Source organism: Palaemon carinicauda, chromosome 24, assembly GCF_036898095.1.
Source record: "Palaemon carinicauda isolate YSFRI2023 chromosome 24, ASM3689809v2, whole genome shotgun sequence".
Taxonomy (NCBI): Eukaryota; Metazoa; Arthropoda; class Malacostraca; order Decapoda; family Palaemonidae; genus Palaemon; species Palaemon carinicauda.
In genome coordinates, this window is record NC_090748.1 from 4,912,261 (window position 1) to 4,934,019 (window position 21,759).

Below are 21,759 nucleotides of genomic sequence, written 5' to 3' on the forward strand. Positions count from 1 at the left end.
TGGATTTTTCCCTGAACTAAAGATTCATTATGAACATATTTTTTATGGTTTTGCTTTCATATCTTCATTCATTAGATTTTTGGTTTTTATAGATTTTACCATTATTTAATAACCTGTGAATTAAGAAATGTAAGTTTCACTGCCCTAGAATGAATTGATATAGATAGTAGATGAACTTCTCTCCACATCTTCTTACCTCACTTGGACCAGCCATATGACTTAAAATACCAAATCCCCTGTAAGTACCTGCCTGAGGTGACCGAGTCAACTGACACTAATTATTGCATCAGTTTTATTCAGTCATTTATGGTATGTGCAAGGTCTTTTTCTTTCTCGTGTAAGGTTTTGGCACTTTTTTTTATTGCAGTTGGCCAAACTAAGAATGTTTCATGCTTGTTCATTGTGATGAATGTACATCTTTGACAGATCGGACAAAGTAACAATTATATGAAACAGAAAGTTAATTATTTTCATAGCTGTTAAGATGGCAGTCAGCTACTTAACAAATCCATGAAGTCTCCAGAATTCAGAAACTCATACCTGTGTTTTAGCTTCATACATACATACATATACCAAGGCACTTCCCCCAATTTTGGGGGGTAGTCAACATCAACAAATGAAACAAAACAAAAAGGGGACCTCTACTCTCTACATTCCTCCCAGCCTGACAAGGGACTCAACCAAGTTCAGCTGGTACTGCTAGGGTGCCACAGCCCACTCTCCCCCGTTATCCACCACAGATGAAGCTTCATAATGCTGAATCCCCTACTGCTGCTACCTCCACGGTCATCTAAGGCACCAGAGGAAGCAGCAGGGCCTACCGGAACTGCGTTTACCTGTATGTTTCCATAGCCAAACAAGACACAATATTCTTGGAAGAATTATTTTGTTTATCTCACAGAATTCCTCATACTTTAATTGCAATAGATTGTGGATTATATATTTAAAGAGAAATTAATCATAATCGGTGATAATCTTGTTTCCTAAATACCGGCATTTAATTTCCCTATTTTCATTGTTGCTGAAAACAGTTGTATTCATAATAATTGTTTTTTAGAATACTGTTATTAGCTTAAACCCTAAGTTCTATTAAACTGTTTACAAAAGGGACTTGCATTTATGCACAGATTTCAAAACCTGTCAATATATCCATCTCTGGAATCAAGACTGGGCATGTTAGCATGTCCTGAAAAGATGGGTAGTTGACACTTTTGGTTAGTCTATGAATTCTTTTGAGTGAAAAGGGATACACTGAGTTATATTAGACAAGCAAAGCAATGAGAATTCCATCAGTAAGTATGAATTTATGTTGCATAATAGACAGTGAAAGCATGATGATGTTGAGAGAAACCTTCCGTAGTAACTGTGTACCGTATGTTATAAAAGAGATTATTGTTTGTTTATTTAACGGTTGAACAGGCAACTGTAAGAAACCACCAGATGCAAGAGTTGAATCGATTCATCCACTACTATACGAGATTTAAAAATCATCAGAATTCCTTGCAAATGGAAGAACCACTGTTGAGAAGTGCCCGAGACAAGATGGAAGTCCTTGCAACTTCTTTACCATCGCAAGAGCAACAAGGCCAAGGTAGTTGTAATTTGGAATCTTTAGTATGTGTTCTTATGTGATAATGAATGTGCATGTTCTGTTGCTGTAAAGCTTCAACTTTACCCCAATTCTTCTGATTATATGCATAATTTTGGCCGGTTCTCAGTAATTTAACTTGAATGAATTCTTTTAAGTTGTAGGATAATGTATTCATTGACCAATACTTCCTAATGTAAAATACCAATTAAAACTATTATTTTACTCGTCTTCATCTACCAATGCAGCATTTAAGAACATATGTCAGATAGTAATATTTAAAAAAATACAAGAGTATGTCCAATTAGTGAAGTTTCATCAATTACATCAAACTCCATTTTAACTTTTTCATAGAGAGCCCTGTTTGCAAAATGTATATTTATATTTTGCCTAAATGTATGCTAAAATAGTTCCATTCATTTGTGTGATTCAGCTATATAAAGTGTATCCTACTTGTTCCCTCCAGAATAGCTTGTATGCACTAGGTTCTTTTGTGTAATAAAATGTAACTGAAGTTGCATATGGTGCTTGTCTGGTTGTGCTATTATATAGTTTAGTTAAGCCTTTTTTATTTCATATGCTGTACATATCGCAGAGCAGAGTTTATAGCTAGATGTTTGTTCATTTAGAGGTTCTCAGCAATGTAGATCCCCACTGGGCCACAGCTTTTAAAGCTACTTCCCCTTACCAACTTCCCTTTTTTCCCCCTTTCCAGTTTCCTTTGTATACAATTGTAACCGTACTTTCGGTTCCATTGAATAATTTACACAGTAGTTACTAACAAATGCAGAAGACATGTTTGTGGTAGTAAAAGAATAGTTGAAATATCTGGACAAGTGAGTGTCAGCAACCCTGGAAAGACAAAGGACCAGTGACTTGACAAGCCATCAGTGGTTGTAATAAATTGCTAGATTGTCTCTACTCTACTTGAAGCATAAATCTATTGAAAGGAAAAAAATTTTTTTTAGAAATTTTTGGTGATAACTGTCAATAAAACTGTGATTCTAGAGGGAAACAATATGAACATCAGGTGAGTATAGAAATAAGTTTTATTATTAAGATTCTGTTTTGGTCTTTTCAATGTCCTGTGTTTAAAGAGCATGTTAATGCATATTACGTTGTATATGTTTTAGTTAACATTTGCTTAGTATATATTGTTAATCTTTTTATCTTTTATGCATATTTTCTCACTTTTTTGTATAAAGTGATCCTACCTTTGCACACAGTTTATCATTCTCCTCTTCCTAGCATGTGTCTTAAGCCTTACTTTTATTGTTCCCAGCAGTGTCTTGCTGTTTTCTGGAATTGTATTATTTCAAGCTGTTTAATCTCCCTTGTGTCTTTAGTAATATTTCTAATTTGTAGACCCATTTTCACTTGGTATTGTTTGCTTCACCACAAAGCCATAACTTAACATAGCTTACATTAGATACATTTTTATGCTTTAGAAGTAAAAGAAGATCAAATGGCATTAGTTGGTTTGGGCAAATGTTAAGTTTGCATCCTATTGGTCAACAGCTCCCAGAGACTCATGGACTCCTGGAATTTTATAGAATTAATTATGTACCTTGAAAGCAATCCATGCACCTTAACAACACCAATAAGGTGTTTTTCTTTACTGGAATAGAAGTAATTTCAAAAAGTTTCTGTAAGTGTTTATTTGATTACTTTTTGTTCTCTGGTATTAAATTTTTCAGCCTCTTTTATTTGAAAGCTGCTTAAACTGGTGCTATAGGTGACACAAAGAATCAAGCTTCTGTATGGAAAATGAAATTTGCGAAGCATAATGAGGGTAGCCTAGCTGGCCCAGCTGATTTCATGCAAGGTACACTATTGGCCAGTCGAGGAGACATGACCAATCAGAACACAAAGATCAGTATCCTGGCCACTGATTGGCTGTCAGATCACATGATCTCTCTCAAGTATCCTACACTTTCCAGTTTATTTTTATGCATTCATACACATCGCTCTGCATCTGTTTGTTATATGGCATTTTATTTTCATTTTTTGCTATGATTGTGAATTGCTTCCAAGCTCTACAATGCCAGCTGAGTGTTCTGCTCCTACTAAGGTTTCTGGCAGTGAACCCAAGCATCTGAGGAAGATGTTACGCAGAGATGAAACTCTGACATGCCTAAGGAAGGGAGAAGATTCCCATACATAGGCTGCCATTATGACATCAATGAATCTATCATTCGCTAAATCAAGAAGAACCAAAAGAATATAAGGACAACAGAAAATGTCACTTTTAGCAAGAAAGCTAGGATGTTGGTAACTTCTCGCAACAAGGCTATCATAAAGAGGGATTTTAAATATCTTCAAAAGTTGGTGTTGCGCCTTAGTTTTTTTTTTTTTTTCATTTATGCCTGTGTAAGGATGTGTCTACAGTATTATTAGGTTTTAGCTTAAAAAGTTTTTAAGATTGTAACTGATTTATAAGTTTTGGGAGGTTTTATAAAAGCTTAAATTCATAGATAATAAAAAATAGGAAAAATTATCCAAGAAATATACCGTAGTTTTTTATGTCTACTTGGCATAAAAATAGATATCTACTTGCAGTTTTTCATCTATTGTGTGGGTACCTAAAATGTAACACCCACGATAGCAAAGTTATTACTATATATACGAGTGATATGGAGTTTAGCCTTGAAAACAAGCCTGTTGCATGTGCATATAATGCTTCTCTCCCTGCATCAATGCCATTTTATGAATGTAAGATGTTATTTCTGAATCCCCTAATATAAAACTAGCTAAAATTAGTGCTTGGTGCAAATTATGGAGCATGACATGACTGAACTCTTAATAAAACACAAAGAATGGTTTCAAGTTGGTTGAGGGCATTGGCTCCTTTGCCAAGATATTTTTATTGACTATATCTCTTCAACTCATTTGAAATTATAGGTGTAATTCTTGATTGCAAATTTAATGTTGAGAAATACATCCAGTCTGTTTCTTCAACTAAGCTAAACTTGGAATATTAAGAAAGTCTTTCAAGATTTTTGATGATCACCCAATACTTAGGATATTTTTAATTCTTTCATCGTGCCATGTTTTGCATATGGTTTTCCTGTCTAGTCTTCAGCAGCTTACTTCCAACTTGATTTATTAAACAAAAACTAGCTGTCTAATAAATTGCTTACAACTGTTCTAGATTTTAATCTCTATGCTGGCTAATCAGGCCTGCCTCTGTATTGGATGCTGGTTGATCAGGCTTGTGTATGTATTGGGTGCTGGTTAATCAGGCCTGCCTATGTATTGGATGCTGGTTAATCAGGCTTGTGTATGTATTGGATGCTGGTTAAATCAGGCTTGCCTATGTATTGGATGCTGGTTAATCTGGCTTGCCTATGTATTGAATGCTGGTTAATCAGGTTTGCCTATGTATTGGATGCTGGTTAATCAGGCTTGCCTATGTATTGGATGCTGGTTAATCAGGCTTGCCTATGTATTGGATGCCAGTTAAAAGGACTTTTACTCTACTAAGAAAATTTCCAATGTACAACTTATAGAGAATAAAATTATCATTCAAATAATTTTTAACAAAATAGTAGGAGTCTGAAGTAACCCCAAATTAAGATTGGTTTAATTGGGTTGTCACACCCCTTGAAAACATAATAAGCCCCACCCCCCACCCCAAGTACTATAGTATGTATTTTTTTAATAAATAAGAATACCTTGTAAAGAGTAGCACCATATTATGGATCCATGAGGCATGTACAACTCTAAGCAGTTGAGTAATCTAAAGTGGCAAGAAAATTCAAGATTTTGAAGAAAAATGGGCTATTGAATGTGGAATATGGTAACATGAATATATGGCAAACCTGGAAGTTAAAAAGAGACGTTACGTCCAACTTTTGGGAAACGGAATGAGATCTCAAAGATAAAAGTGATTTGGAAATGTGACAGAAAGGATTGAAAGATAGAAGCCAACTTGCTATTACTCTTTATTTGCCACTATTCACCTCTTCACCAAACTCTTGTGCTTTGAAATTTTCTTTAACTTTAAGGATTTATTTTCTTCATCTCCTTTTGCATTGTAAATAGTTGTATTTGTAGGAGATTCTGCTTTAGAGGTATATTTTACTCGCTACCTTAGCCGTTACAGCTTTGCTTCTTGTTAGGCACATAGATTCAGTCCTCAAATACAACATAGTAACCTTTTGAAGATATAATATTCATCTGTGTTGAGATTTTACACCCCCTTTCATGTTACTCATATTGTTAAACAAAACATTTCAGTCCAAATGTTGACTCTCTGTTCCCTTCCAAGCCCTGGGATCTTTTACTTATCCTCCTTATGGAGCTCTCGTTAGTCAACTGCTCATTATGCTTCTCACCAAAATTACTACTCTTCCATGCTAAAGTAATGGGTTTGTGGTGGGACAAAATTACTTACTTTAATCCTTCAAAGAAAGAAGAGATTAAGTAATCATGCAAGAAATGTAAGAACAATTTCCCCAATCTGTACGATAGCTCGTTCTTCCTTTGAGTAAGAAGAGGTGGTGTAAGTAGATGGCTATAGAATCATGAGCGAACAGATTTTACCTTTCCCAGACCACTACAATAGAATACATTGAGTGAATTTCCTTCATTTCTTTTGGGTGAAGTTGTTTTAGAATACAAGCATTTTAGGTTATAAGTTTGCTTCAAAAATAAATTAAATTAGTAACAAGTGTCATTAATTCAGTTGTGGCTGGATTAGGTTAAATAAAAAGTTATTCAAATAATGTAGAGGGACAGAAAGGAACAATATGAATACATTCACCTGCCAGAATTTTTCTTCTACAGTAGAATGACGTATCTGGGGTCCATGTGCAATTCACGAATTTAAAGAAGGATATATCTGCCTGAGTTCTTCAGTAATTGAAATTTATGATTTTTGAGGCCATAAAACTGATCTAGTTTGAAGGCACATGTTGGACCATATTGCTTATTTTACTGACAAAAATATGTCTGCTAGATTAAATCAATTTATTTTTAGAAACGAGGGTTATTTTGTTATTCTTGAAAGCATCGTTGTAGTGTTTGTGATTGATCTTATTGCTTATTTGCAGCCTTCATTATTATGCATGAATGTATATAATATTTCAAGGCAGATTCATTCGATTTGAAATGTTTGTTTTACAAGTTTAGTATTTTATTACAAGTAGATGTGATGTTATTTATTTTCATGAGATTTAGCTGCATCCTTTAGTTTTATTTTTTGAATCATTTACAAATTTTTCCTGCTGTTGACATTTTCCTGTATACAATTTTTCTTATTGATTCATCAGCATCTGTGGAGAAGGGTACTCGATTTGTAGAAGAAGGCGTGAAAGAACTCTTAAAGGCGCGAAGAGTCTTATGTGGGTCTTATGTTTATGGATATTACTTAGAAGATAATGGCTATAACAAGACCATCTTTGAGTATATGCAGGTAGGTTAATCTAACTAAAGTATTTCATAAAAAAATTCCTATTAAGTACTTCACGGCTAAACTTTATTTTATTATACAATTAATAGCTAAAAGTCCATAAAAAATATAAAGAAATCACTTGAATATGCCACTGTAATCACAAACGCTTAAAAAATTTTATTCCTAAAGTTTGATTGGTTGTTACTGTTGCTCTATGTGTTTGAATTTTGCCCTGACTCTTCCTTTGCAGAATGAATTAGAAGAGGTAACGGAAAAGCTCTCCGAAATGGTTGCACGGCAGTACCTTGTTACTCCGCGAGGGCAAATCATTGCCACAACTCTGCTGACACGTAGAAGGAGACACAAATTTGTACGAGCTGTGAGTAGAGGTCTTTTACCTCCTGAAACACCTCCGTCACTTCGTAGATCTCGGAAACGACGCTTGCCAGGCCTAATGGGAATGGATCCTGTTGATGATGTAAGTAATAAACATATGATAGTAATCTTGAGTTCTGTTTTGTTTTGATAAGCTATTTTGGTAGCAAGCTTGTGTGTTGTGGTAATTGGTTTTAATGTCAAAGGTGATGTTCTAGTTTAAATTTATAAGGCAATTCATGTGCATGGACAGTTCTGTGCAGTCACCCAAGTACATTAATAAATTTGATTATTTACTAGAAGGGCTGGAATTCCATATACTTTAGTAATATTTTATTTTTCAATATTAATCTTACCCGGTGATCATGTAGCTGCAGCTCTGTTGCCCGACAGAAAAAACCTACGGGCGGGATACGCCAGCGATCGCTATACAGGTGGGGGTGTACAACAACAGCGCCATCTGTCGAGTAGGTACTCAGGTACTTCTTGTCAACAAAGAACCAATTTTCTCTCTGTCGTGCCACCGGCAAGACCTACTTGATACGCTGTTGTTTCTGGAGTTGATTTTCACGCTTTTTGGTGATGTATTCTCTCTAGTTATTAGCTTTCGCTGTACAGAAGTTATCATCAATACTTTATCACTTTCATTGATTAGATTTTGGATTATTTGTTGACGACTTGGATAGATTTTGGATTTCCCCCTTTGACTAATTCAAGATGTCTGACCCTACTCAAGTCCCCAAGTACAGGCAGTGTAGCGCTAGGGACTGTTCTAGGCGTCTTCCGAAGGCCTCTATAGATCCTCACACCGTTTGTTCCAATTGTAGGGGTAAAGCCTGTCAATTGGAAGATCGATGTGAGGAATGCGCTGGGCTTTCGGAATTCGATTTTCAAGAATTCCTTAAGAATGCACGTAGGCTAGAGAAGGATAGGATCAGGAGGAGTTCGTCTCGCTCTTTTGATTTTTCCTCTCCCCATGCCCCTCAACCTATTCCTTCCCCTGTAGTGGTTACACCCGACCCTTCTACTAGCTCTCATCAACCCTCGATGGCGGATATGATGCGTGCCATTCAGGCTCTTGGTGACAGAGTTGAGTCATTAGCGAATGACCGCAATCAACTCTTGGCCGACGTCAAAGAGTTGAAGGAGAAAAGTGCAGTGGGAAGTGTAGTGAGTGCAAGTGCAGTGAAAAGTGTCAGTGTTACGCATGAGGGTGCGTCTGTTCGTGCCAGTCGTCCTCCCAGTCCGGGACCTCTTGCAAGCTCCCAAGCCCAGGGGAGAAGCAATGTCGAAGGACCAAAGGGTTCGACAGGCCTTGATCAGCGTACAGATGTACCCTCAGTGGTTGAGGACGTATCTTGCAGAGATCGTCCCACCCACAAACAGACGAGTGAGCCCATTCATTCCTCGTCTGCGGAAGAAGTTTCTCGTCAGAAACGCTGGACCAAGGTCTCACGACCTCTCAAGCGCAAGGTCCCTTCCGAGCGAGTCCAACGGCCCAGGTGTAGCCACTGGGTCAGTTCGGACTCGCCGCAGTCTTCCGAAGACTGCACACCTCCCAAGAGAGGTAGAGTGGTTCCGCAGCAGGCAATCACTCCGTCTGTTGCTGCACCATCCGCTGTAGACCCTAAGTGGTCTTTGCTGCAGTCTATGCAGACTCAGCTAGCTTCCTTCATGCAGGAGTATCGTGCTGAGAAGGTTGACGCTGCACCCGTTAACCTACAACCTGCCACGGTTGTGCGCTCAGCTGACACTGCGGCTGCCTGCTCCCACACTCCGGCTGTGAGAGCTCCACCACCGATGCGCAGTCGACCCTGCCAGACGCATGTTGACGTTAGCCGACGTGCGGCACCCTCCGTTGACATGCGTGAGCTACCGCATCAGCAGTGGGAAGGTGCAGTCAAGCTGCCGTGTTTTGACGCAATGCGGCAGTCTCCGCAACCCACGGCAGTCCCCACCACGCACCACCACTCCGCTTTTGTTGTTGCCAGCTCTCAGACTGACCAGCAGCGGCATGATGTTGGATCCAGTGCAGCTACGCATGCACCCGTGCTGCCGGATTCAGCCGTTCAGCTTTCTTCTCCTCCTTTGCCGCTTCCTCCTCAGCATTCGGATGAAGGAATCTCTGATGACGACGAAGCTGCGCATTTGGACGATCAACACTCCGACATAGATGAACCCAAGACTACGCCTCCCTCCTTAGACTTTAGGAAAGTCCTTGCCCTGTTTAAGGAGTTGTATCCGGAGCAGTTTGTGTCTGCAGCTCCACGCTCACCTCCCTCTGAGTTCGCTTTAGGCATGCAGTCAGCAGCTCCTGCCTTTACGAAGCTCGTACTCGCTCGCTCTTCCAAGAGAGCTTTAAGGGTACTGGGAGAGTGGCTGCAGGCCAAGAAGCAACTTGGGAAGACAACCTTCTTGTTTCCCCCGGCCAAGCTTGCTTCCAGATCTAGCGTTTGGTATGCCACAGGAGAGGTTCTAGGCTTGGGAGTTCCTGCCTCTGCCCAGGGCGACTTCTCAAGTCTGGTAGACTCTCCCCGCAGACTGGCTATGAGACGGTCCAAGATTTGCTGGACCTCTTCGGACATGGACCATCTTTTGAAGGGAGTTTTCCGTGCTTTTGAGATCTTCAACTTCCTGGACTGGTGTTTGGGAGCGTTGAGCAGAAAGACCTCCCCTTCGGATAAGGACTCTGCCATGCTCATCATGTCCTGCATGGACAAAGCCATTCGGGATGGGTCTGGCGAGCTTGCGGCTTCTTTCGTGTCTGGAGTTCTTAAGAAGCGAGATCACCTTTGCTCCTTCTTGTCGGCAGGGGTCACACCATGTCAGAAGTCAGAGCTGATGTTTGCTCCGCTATCCAAGTGTCTCTTTCCTGAAGAGCTGATCAAGGGGATTGCCGCCTCGTTGATCCAGAAAGACACCCATGACCTGGTGGCGTCATCCGCACGTAAAGTCACAGCTTTACCTTCCGTGCCTAGACCTAGGATGGACACACCAGCGTCTAGGTTCATTCCGCCCTTTCGTGGCAGAACCTCCAGCAGAGGAGGTACCCGTGCCGATAGTCAACGTGGCAAAAAGAAGAAGGGTTCCAAGTCCTCAAAAGGCAGAGTCTGACTGCCATCTTCTCCAGACAGCAGTGGGAGCCAGGCTCAAGAACTACTGGCAGGCCTGGGAGAACAGGGGTGCAGACGCACAGTCTGTGAAGTTACTCAGAGAGGGGTACAGGATTCCATTCTTGCGCAAGCCCCCTCTAGCAACAACTCCCATCGACCTCTCTCCCAGGTACAGAGAGGAGGACAAGAGGCTAGCTTTACAGCAAGAGGTGTCTCTCTTGCTACAAAAGGGAGCGGTAGTCATAGTCCGGGACCATCAATCCCCGGGCTTCTACAACCGTCTCTTCTTAGTAGCGAAGACAGGAGGGTGGAGACCGGTGCTAGACGTCAGTGCTCTAAATGTCTTTGTCACCAAGCAGACGTTCACCATGGAGACGACGAAGTCAGTGCTAGCATCGGTCAGGAAGGAAGACTGGATGGTCTCGTTAGACCTAAAGGACGCGTACTTTCACGTCCCCATCCACCCAGATTCCCAACCTTTCCTAAGGTTCGTCTTTGGGAAGGTGGTTTACCAGTTCCAAGCCCTGTGCTTTGGCCTAAGCACGGCACCTCTAGTGTTTACCAAACTGATGAGGAATATTGCCAAATTCCTGCATTTAGCAGACATCAGAGCTTCCCTCTATTTGGACGACTGGCTTTTAAGAGCTGCGTCAAGTCGTCGCTGTCTGGAGAATCTCAAATGGACTATGGATCTGACCAAGGAATTGGGTCTCCTGGTCAATATAGAAAAGTCCCAACTCGTCCCATCCCAAACTATAGTCTATCTAGGTATGGAGATTCAGAGTCAAGCTTTTCGGGCTTTTCCGTCGGCCCCCAGAATCAGTCAAGCCCAAGAATGCATCCAGAGCATGCTGAAAAGGAACCGATGTTCAGTCAGACAGTGGATGAGTCTAATAGGGATGCTTTCATCGCTGGACCAGTTCATCGCGTTAGGGAGACTCCACCTCCGACCCCTTCAGTATCACCTAGCTGCTCACTGGAGAAAGGACATGACACTAGAAGCGGTCTCAGTTCCTATCTCCGAGAAGATGAAGTCTGCACTGACTTGGTGGAAGAACAACATTCTTCTCAGGGAAGGTCTACCACTGGCTGTTCAGACCCCCGACCACCTTCTCTTCTCGGACGCATCGGACACGGGCTGGGGTGCGACACTGGACGGTCGGGAATGCTCGGGCACGTGGAATCCGGATCAAAGAGCACTACACATCAACTGCAAGGAGCTACTGGCAGTTCATCTGGCCTTGAGAAGCTTCAAGTCCCTCCTTCTAGGCAAGGTGGTGGAGGTGAACTCCGACAACACTACAGCCTTGGCGTACATCTCCAAGCAAGGAGGGACTCATTCGATGACGTTGTTCGAGATCGCAAGGGACCTCCTCACCTGGTCAAGAGATCGAAACATATCGCTTGTAACGAGGTTCATTCAAGGCGACATGAATGTCATGGCAGACCGCCTCAGCCGGAAGGGTCAGATCATCCCTACAGAATGGACCCTTCACAAGAATGTTTGCAACAAACTATGGACCCTGTGGGGTCAGCCCACCATAGATCTGTTCGCTACCTCGATGACCAAGAGGCTCCCAAATTATAGCTCACCGATTCCGGACCCAGCAGCAGTTCACGTAGATGCCTTTCTTCTGGATTGGTCCCATCTAGACCTTTATGCGTTCCCCCCGTTCAAGATTGTCAACAAGGTACTGCAGAAGTTCGCCTCTCACGAAGGGACAAGGTTGACGTTGGTTGCTCCTCTCTGGCCCGCGAGAGAATGGTTCACCGAGGTACTGCAATGGCTAGTAGACGTTCCCAGGACTCTTCCTCTAAGAGTGGACCTTCTGCGTCAGCCGCACGTAAAGAAGGTACACCCAAGCCTCCACGCTCTTTGTCTGACTACCTTCAGACTATCGAAAGACTCTCAAGAGCTAGAGGCTTTTCGAAGGAGGCAGCCAGAGCGATTGCCAGAGCAAGGAGGACATCCACTCTCAAGGTCTACCAGTCAAAATGGGAAGTCTTCCGAAGCTGGTGCAAGGCGAATTCAGTATCCTCAACCAGTACCTCTGTAACGCAGATAGCTGACTTCCTTTTACACCTAAGGAAGGTAAGATCCCTATCAGCTCCTACGATCAAAGGTTACAGAAGCATGTTGGCAGCAGTCTTCCGCCACAGAGGCTTAGATCTTTCCAACAACAAAGATCTACAGGACCTCCTTAAGTCTTTTGAGACCTCAAAGGAGCGTCGGTTAGCCACACCAGGTTGGAACTTAGACGTGGTCTTAAGGTTCCTGATGTCAGCAAGGTTCGAACCGCTTCAATCAGCCTCTTTTAAAGATCTCACTTTGAAGACTCTTTTCCTCGTTTGCTTAGCAACAGCTAAAAGAGTCAGTGAGATACACGCCTTCAGCAGGAACATAGGATTTACATCTGAAACGGCTACATGTTCCTTACAGCTTGGTTTTTTAGCTAAAAACGAACTCCCTTCTCGTCCTTGCCCCAAATCGTTCGAGATTCCAAGTCTGTCCAGTTTGGTTGGAAACGAACAAGAGAGAGTACTATGCCCAGTAAGAGCTCTTAAGTACTATTTAAGACGTACGAAGCCATTACGAGGACAATCAGAAGCTTTATGGTGTTCTATTAAGAAACCTGCTTTACCGATGTCGAAGAACGCAGTTTCTTATTACATCAGACTTTTGATTAGAGAAGCCCATTCTCATCTGAATGAGGAGGACCATGCTTTGCTGAAGGTAAGGACACATGAAGTTAGAGCTGTCGCTACTTCAGTGGCCTTCAAACAAAACAGATCTCTGCAGAGTGTAATGGATGCAACCTATTGGAGAAGCAAGTCAGTGTTCGCATCATTTTACCTTAAAGATGTCCAGTCTCTTTACGAGAACTGCTACACCCTGGGACCATTCGTAGCAGCGAGTGCAGTAGTAGGTGAGGGCTCAACCACTACATTCCCATAATCCCATAACCTTTTTTAATCTTTCTCTTGAAATGCTTTTTATTGTTGTTTTTGGGTTGTACGGAAGGCTAAGAAGCCTTTCGCATCCTGGTTGATTTGGCGGGTGGTCAAATTCTTTCTTGAGAAGCGCCTAGATTAGAGGTTGTGATGAGGTCCTTTAGTATGGGTTGCAGCCCTTCATACTTCAGCACCTAGGAGTCGCTCAGCATCCTAAGAGGATCGCGAGGCTCAGTAAGGAAGACGTACTTAAAAAGGCAGAGTAATGGTTCAAGTCGACTTCCTTACCAGGTACTTATTAATTTTATGTTTGTTATTTTGAATAACTGCTAAAATGAAATACGGGATACTTAGCTTCTATTGTTAACATGTATGCTGGTCTCCACCCACCCCCCTGGGTGTGAATCAGCTACATGATCACCGGGTAAGATTAATATTGAAAAATGTTATTTTCATTAGTAAAATAAATTTTTCAATATACTTACCCGGTGATCATGAATTAAAGGACCCACCCTTCCTCCCCATAGAGACCCAGTGGACCGAGGAGAAAATTGGTTCTTTGTTGACAAGAAGTACCTGAGTACCTACTCGACAGATGGCGCTGTTGTTGTACACCCCCACCTGTATAGCGATCGCTGGCGTATCCCGCCCGTAGGTTTTTTCTGTCGGGCAGCAGAGCTGCAGCCACATGATCACCGGGTAAGTATATTCAAAAATTTATTTTACTAATGAAAATAACATTTTTTGACCCAAAAATTCTCAATAATTATCATGGAATGCAGGAGAGCATTCATAATTTATACTGTAACACCAAATTCATAAGAGCATCATTGTAAAAAAAGACAAAAAGCTATTATATTAGAAGGCCTTGAAAATTTATTTATATAACTCTCGTCATTCTGAACTTGCTCTTCCGTATTATGTAACCAAGTATGCTGTGCTGTATGTTTTATGTAACTCAGCCTTTTCATGTTCTCAGTTAAGGTGCATTTATTCTCATGTAATCGTGAATACACCTTGGCTGAAAAGACGCAATAGCATCGAGGTACGTAAGACCAAATATAGCACAGTATATAGTACTTGGCTATATAACAGGGGAGAGTACGATGAGACTGTTACTGTTATATGAACACATTTTCAAGTCCTTGCAAAATATTTAATTGCTTTTTGTTTTTTCTATGAAGGTGCTGTTCTGTTTTTGGTGTTATGTAACTTTGAAAGCTTTCCTCTATTTGGTATTTCATAACTATTAGTACTAGTACTTATATATCTTTTTCCCTCAAGGCTAAAATACACAAAGTTCTTTTTAATTGGAGCTGTTAAAGGAACCATCAATTTTTTGTAGATTTTCAAAATGAAGCTGGTGTCTGTCACTTAACCACACGAATGTCAAGTTCCGGCTGTACTAACATAGCAAGTTAACTTAATTATTCTTTATTTTACAAAAATTAACCAGTTATATCTATAGCCATAGCCAATGTAGGTGGTCATTACTACTGAAATATTTTATTGTAATTTTATACTCTCTTCATAATACTAACATGCCACAAATGTTCCTGGAGTTTTTGGTAAAAATTTTCTTTTACCAGAAGGATCCCATAATTCCATAATGTGAATGGATAGCACATTTTCACATTTGTTAATTGTTGGGTCTTCATTTTATCCAATATTGTATCCTTGAACTTCCAACAATAAATAACTTTTCAGATACAACCTTATCAAAAGCAAGTATCTAAGAGAGTATTTGAAAAGAACTGAATAAGTTATAAAAGGAAAATATCCAGCATTTATCCATATATTATGACAAACAAGCTAAAACAATGAGTTTCAAACCTATAGGTCTGTGTTCACTGCGAAAGTATAAATAATATTACCATTTCATTCATCCACCCCTGTCCTGAGGTAGTAGGCAACATTGTAGACTTGAAGAAGGTGGTAAAAATATTAATCAAAACAGAGGTTCTCATCCTTTTTTTTTATCTTACACCCCAAAAGTTAAGAGCTCTACCTCTGCCCCAATTAATTGAATGAATTTACAATGTCAATATAATAAGACTAATTTAGTATGCAAGAACAATGTAAAGTATATTATTAATTATAATTACTCTTAGTAAACAGAAGCATTAACATTCATGACCTATTTCCACTTATACTATACAAAGGGGTGAAACTGTAGTTACTTCATAATCAACTAATATGGAATTTTAGTAAACAGGCTGTACCTATTTAACTTAGATAAGTTTCTTAATTCAAGGACTACGCTTAGATTGGCCCACTTAAAGGTCATACTGTACCATAAGATGTTTAATTTTCATGTTAAATGGAAACTAAAATCCTTGCCAACAGAGAAAAGTACTTAGAAACATAAACAAACCCTTCAGAAAAACATCAGTTACAACAGTAAACATCACTCATTTTAAACCAGAACTTTGACATTGAAAATTCAAATGCATCTTTTGCAACAGTTGTTGGCATAAATAATGAATGGGTTTATATTCAATTTTTATTCCAACTCAATCGGTTCAGAGAAGTAGATATGCAATTCCATCCTAAGAGGAGCTAGATATGCTTGCACAAGCTGCAACAACTTAAGTTTTCCATTGTACCTCATCAAAGTGTTCAAACATTCTAAAATTTCTATCGAAAACTTTAGTTTGTAAGTGAAATCAATCACTGTAATAAAGAACATTTGGAGAGAAGTTAAATGAATTGAGACTTAGAATTAATGGCATTCAGGTTCGCTGACATCTGAAGCCAAACCAAGTAGAAGAACTTGAGTCAGAAGTTGATCTAGACTCTGAGGAGGAGGCTGGTTTACCCCCAGGGCCCTCGAAGGAGGAGGAGGTGGGGCTTGAACTTTTGGGTATGCAGGTCCAAGATAAAATTCCAGTAAGTTCCTATTCTCCTAACCAGAGTCTTCCTGGCTCGGTAACGAGGGGTGGGAGCGATGGGGTAGTATCTGTTACAGATGGTAAAGAGGGAGACCTATCGAGAAACCCCTGGTAATTGGGCAAGGGTACGTGATGTGCTTGCTGGTCTGAAAATAATATTTTTCATACTAGAGGCTTCGGATTTCCCTTTGATGATGTGGTATTCAAGAACTATGCTACATTTCCTCAATTATGTTGGCATATTAAGGAACCATTACCTATTATTAGTGCCCAGATTACTCTCAAAGAGATTTTACTGTTGATACAAGTCTGTTCTTAAACAATCTAGAAGGAGCAGTCTCAGATACTGAATGGATGTCTCTCAGTAAGTCTCTTTTAGATTCATCTTTAACGGGGATGACAGCGCCAGGCCAGTAGACTCCTTTAATGGTCAATATGATGAGAGATGGGTTTGTTTTCTATGAGGGATATGTTGCTAAAAAGGGATTTTTTCCTTACCCAAAGAATGCACCCCCTTAGGAGTCTACCCAGAAGAATTCGTTGGATTCACAAAATCTAAAGGGATTCATGAAGTCTATCTCCCAAAGAAGTTGGAGGCTTATTTGGGCATATCCCAGTTGAGAGAATGTTTTTTGTCCATCCCAGAGTATCTTAGGACATCAGAGTTTGGTGCCCGGCAGAGCTTCCTTATCTGGTGTTGTTCATGTCTTCTCTGGAAGGGTGTGCTGTTGGGGGGATCTCAGATTGTCTGTTCAGCTCTGGCTAATTCATTGTGAAATTTGTTGAATGACATCATGTTGGGACTGATTTCAATCTGGAGAAGGTAGAAGTGGAGGAGCTCCTCTACAGTAACCCTCTATGTCAATCCCCTTTTTCTCTTTCCTTTGTCAATAAAGCTAAGGCTAACTCCCTTACAGCTAATACTCCACTTCCACTGGTGTAGAAAAAGATTTTGATCCATTCCAAGAATTGTGAGAGCCTCAAGTTATAAGGCTTCGATCTTTAAACAGGACCTCATCATTTTATAAGACAACCTGCAAAGGGATCAGCATCGCACCCTCAAACCATAACTTCCTTAGTTGGTCAACATGCTCCCTTGAGAGGATAGAAGGAAACATTCCAAAACTGTCTCAGACAGTGCCCCAATTCCCAAGGACCTCAACATTTTTTCATATAAAAAAAGCTCTTGAAGGCAGTCGCTAGAAGGGATGAAAATGCCTTTTGCCCCTTTTAAAACAAACCTACACCCATTGAAGGGAGCAAAAAACCTCAACAATTGCAATCTTTGTTTTTATTACTTATGTATTCTGCAAAATGGCAGGGAAGGTATGTTCGGACAGTCTTTTACATGAGAATTTTACGCATGTTTGTAAGTTTGCAAATAATTGAAATTGTCATGTTTCTTATACTGTTTGAAAGGGTATTCTTTGTATATCACATGGTATACAAAAAATGTAAAATATAGACATTTTTTTATGTAAAACTTTAATTGCAAATTCATATACTGTACTTGAAGATGAAAATATGTTATTCGTCTTTCTGACAAAGCCTATTTATTTTATTTGTGGATTACAGTAGAGTATTTACAAATTTTTTTATCTTTTCATTTCAATCATTTTTTTTCTGGCATTATTTATTACATGGCTCTTACGCAAAAGAGAGATATTCTCACCAAATCTGTTTGATGTCCTTTTTTACGATTAATTTGACTAATATGTAGATAAGTTTTTATATTTTGGAGCATTTGCACATAATTGCTATTGTTATTTTTTATTTATAATTTGAAAGGGTACTCTTTATATTTCCACTGGTACATGATAAAATATAAAAATATGAACATTTTTATAAAGATAACTTTATAGTAAATCTAGTAACGTAAAAATAGAAATTTATTTTCCATCTTTGCTCTAAAACTGCTCGATGTTTTTATGGTTTTATGGGTTATATTTGATATTTATTCAGCTTTCTAATGAAATTCTAAGTTTCTTTCTAACTTTATTCCTTAGTAACGCTACTAAATGTCAATGTAAGTAGGTTGTTAAATCAAGGTCATTGTGCACCCTAAAAGATTTAGCATTTTGTACTTATTCATGGCTCATTGCCAATCAGATTTATATAAAAATCATTGTCACATTGGCGCAGACCAGCCATTTCTACACAATTACCATGTAAAGTAAAAGTCCTCTGACATAATTCTTTTGTTTTTCAAGAATATTCTTTGAAATTATGTTTCTGACATAATTTTTTTCTTGCTTTTTTAATACTTTTAGGCATTAAAAAGTTATTCTGCTAGCATCATAAGACTTCAAATCATTCCTTGACATAATCTAACAAACTAGAAGTTCATATCTTATAAGAGTTTGGCCATATCGAGGAGCAGAAAAATTCTTTGCATGTGTCAATTTTCTCCCTGGTCAAAAGTGATGAACCTGACAGCAATTGTGTCATGGCGGGAATCTCCAGAGGGTTAATAACATCAATAAAGTCTGCTTTATTGTAGCTTCCTCCTCAAATAGGAATGAGAAGTGTTTTGTTATGAAAAGTGTTCCATTACAGTCAATTTTGCTAGTTTGAAGAGAATTCAGTACCAGCACAATGCCAAAGTATTCAACAAAGCTAAAGATGTAACAACTTTCGACTAAATCCATTGTGGTCATTACAACATGAATTGACCTATAACCTTTCAAATTATTTTAAGAGAATATTAAAATGACAACACAACTGTGCTTTGTTGATTAATTTGGCAAATGAAGAATTCTCCAGAAAGTCAAATAATGTACCAATGACTTTAATAAAGAAATGGGGCAATATGATATAAAGGCATCTCAGCTGAATAAGGAATCTGATATTGAGAAACAAGCCCTATCAATAACTCTGAAGAAACAGAGAAAAATGGGGGAGTGTAAGTTCCTCATTTAACCCTTTTACCCCCAATGGACGGACTGGTACGTTTCACAAAACTCATCCCTTTACCCCCATGGACGTACTGGTACGTCCTTGCAGAAAAATGCTATTTACATTTTTTTTGGCATATTTTTTATAACTTTATGAGAAACTTCAGGCATTTTCCAAAAGATTGAGACCAACCTAACCTATCTATGACAAAAACTAAGGCTGTTAGAGCAATTTAAATAATATATATTGCAAAATGTGCTTGAAAAAAAAAAAAAGCCTGGGGGTTAAGGGTTGGAAAGTTCCAAATAGCCGGGGGGTAAAAGGGTTAAAGCTTGGTGAAGATGACCCCACAATTAATCTTCCAGTTGAGGATCAGTTTTAACCCTCTGACATTTTGTGGGACCTCATAATTCATCAGTGGCAAATTACATGGACTGCTGGTGAACAAGCAATGTTTTTCTTTTATTGTTTGCTGTAATGATGGTTATGGTGTTGCTGAAACTGAATATAGCACCTGTCTTTATTACATTAAATTGAAATTTTAAAATATTAGGATAAGTCGAAATAATACATTAAAGTTAACTACTTTTTCGGAAGATCTTGATTTGCTGGTTTGGAATAGGCTAAGGTAATTTGTTGTCATATACTCAGTGGTTGGTTGGTAACCATTGTTTAGAAAAAACATGTATCTGTATTACTTTGAATATTATGACCAGAAAATATAATTCAGTTTTATTTTACTATCTCTTGAGAAGAAAGTTTCATAAATGTTTGAGCAAAATTTCTAAGTCATTCTATATTGGTAAACCTCTCAAGATATAAAAAGACATATGAGCTATGCCTAGCTTTCTGATAGCATTAGGTATTTTGAAATAAAATATTGTTTAAAAAATCTGCTTGGTTTAAAGTTCATCAAAGAATTTACAAATGTTGTAATTTTAGTGTTACCATTCAGTGAGTCATGAACAAAGATCATGGGCACAAGCTCATCTAATGAGTAAAGTCTTGGTGTTGCTAAAACTCAGTCTCATATCCCATTGGCTACAACACAGACTGAGTTATTCAAGATTTCTGGTAAGGTAAGCATCGCACAATTTTGGTGTATGTATAATTACAAGAGTTGTTTGTACTTTGCAATCTTTGTTATTACCAACTTCAACAGTTCTCATTTATAAAGACTAGAAATAACAAAGATGTCTGAAGATCACCTTTTGGATACCTAAACAGGATTGGTTTAGGCTCACCTAAAGCACCATCAAATAATGGTTCACCTACAGGAACATGAACAGTCAGAATTAGGCCTTTTTTTATAACCATTCATAAGTGGAACGGGTATGAATGACCTTGCACCTAGTTTTGTATTTGCATCCTGAAAATCATTTGCCTCTAAGTTATATGTAAGCATTGTTTGTTTTGTTTTCATGCTGTTACATTGGCTAATAGATATGTTGCTCCAAATAACATTTTTATTTGTTCATGGATTCTAAACTGCATTTTCTTTTATTTGTAATGTTTAATAATGCATGAAATTGTTCCTATTTGGTTGTGGTAATGCTTTATTACTTTAAATTACCAACTTTTATTGTTTTTCTGTTCTACTGTGTAAACATTGTAGCTTTTGTTGTTGTTTCTTTTGCATACCCTTTACTTTTACCTCAAATCTAGGAATTAGAGGATGGTCATGATGATGATGGGGACAAGGAAGGGAGTGAATCAGATATTGTGCTGATGCTGCTCCTGGGCCTTCAAGCATAATTTAATTTTGACTGCTACTAGCAAGACTTCCTCTGCACTGGCTTTTGAATGTTGGCAAGTAAGCAAGTTAATCAATAATCACACATTTTGACCTAAGTGACATAGTTATGTGGGAGATACTTTTCAATTTCTTTATTTTTATCTTTGGGTTCTTTCTTTATAATATTCATTGTTATGCATCATTTCTTTATTGTCCTTATCTATATAGGTGCATTGGGAATGTGTTTCAACCTGTAGACTACTGGGAATTTATTGGATTGCATTAGTAGTGTAATTTTGTCAGTTGATGTTACTCTTTTAAGTGTTGAATGTTAGTTAATTGTCATTAAATGTATTATCTAGTCCTTTTCCATATACTGTTGCATATTTTGTTATATTGTAACAGATATCAGATTTAGTCATGGCACTATTTTAATTTAGTTGTGCTTTCTTTCATTACTTTTATTAACTGACCGACCTTGGGTGTTTATCACGAACAATGCTAAATAGAGTATATTATACTATTTGTGCTAATATGAAAATTCAATGCTTAAAACATTTTTGGGTGAACTGTTTATAGGTGTTATTAGTTTGGGAATTGAAAATTCCCAAAAATTGAAATTGATCTACTCAGACCAATATGTAATGCTGTTTTAAAGTAGCTTGTTAATTCAACTGGCCTCATTTTTTATTACCATGGTGTAGAGGCTATGGAACTATCCAAGATTAGAGAACACTGGTTTGATTTTGGAGTGTACTTCTCCTAGAGGAGCAGCTTACCATAGCTAGATAGTCTTTTCTACCCTTACCAAGATG

The 21,759-nt window shown here is 38.8% G+C and overlaps 1 protein-coding gene across 3 annotated transcripts in view; it reads left to right on the forward strand.

The window, feature by feature from the left end:
- LOC137618052 (ankyrin repeat and IBR domain-containing protein 1-like) overlaps window positions 1-21,759 on the forward strand; it is a 177,046-nt gene that overhangs the window by 106,546 nt on the left and 48,741 nt on the right. For 2 of the 3 annotated variants that reach the window (XM_068347999.1, XM_068348000.1), the window contains exons 12-14: window positions 1,420-1,594; window positions 6,862-7,004; window positions 7,234-7,461. In XM_068347999.1, the coding sequence (XP_068204100.1) occupies window positions 1,420-1,594; window positions 6,862-7,004; window positions 7,234-7,461 (546 nt within the window). The remainder of the gene's footprint in view (window positions 1-1,419; window positions 1,595-6,861; window positions 7,005-7,233; window positions 7,462-21,759) is intronic. The other variant, XM_068348001.1, reaches the window with a different exon arrangement.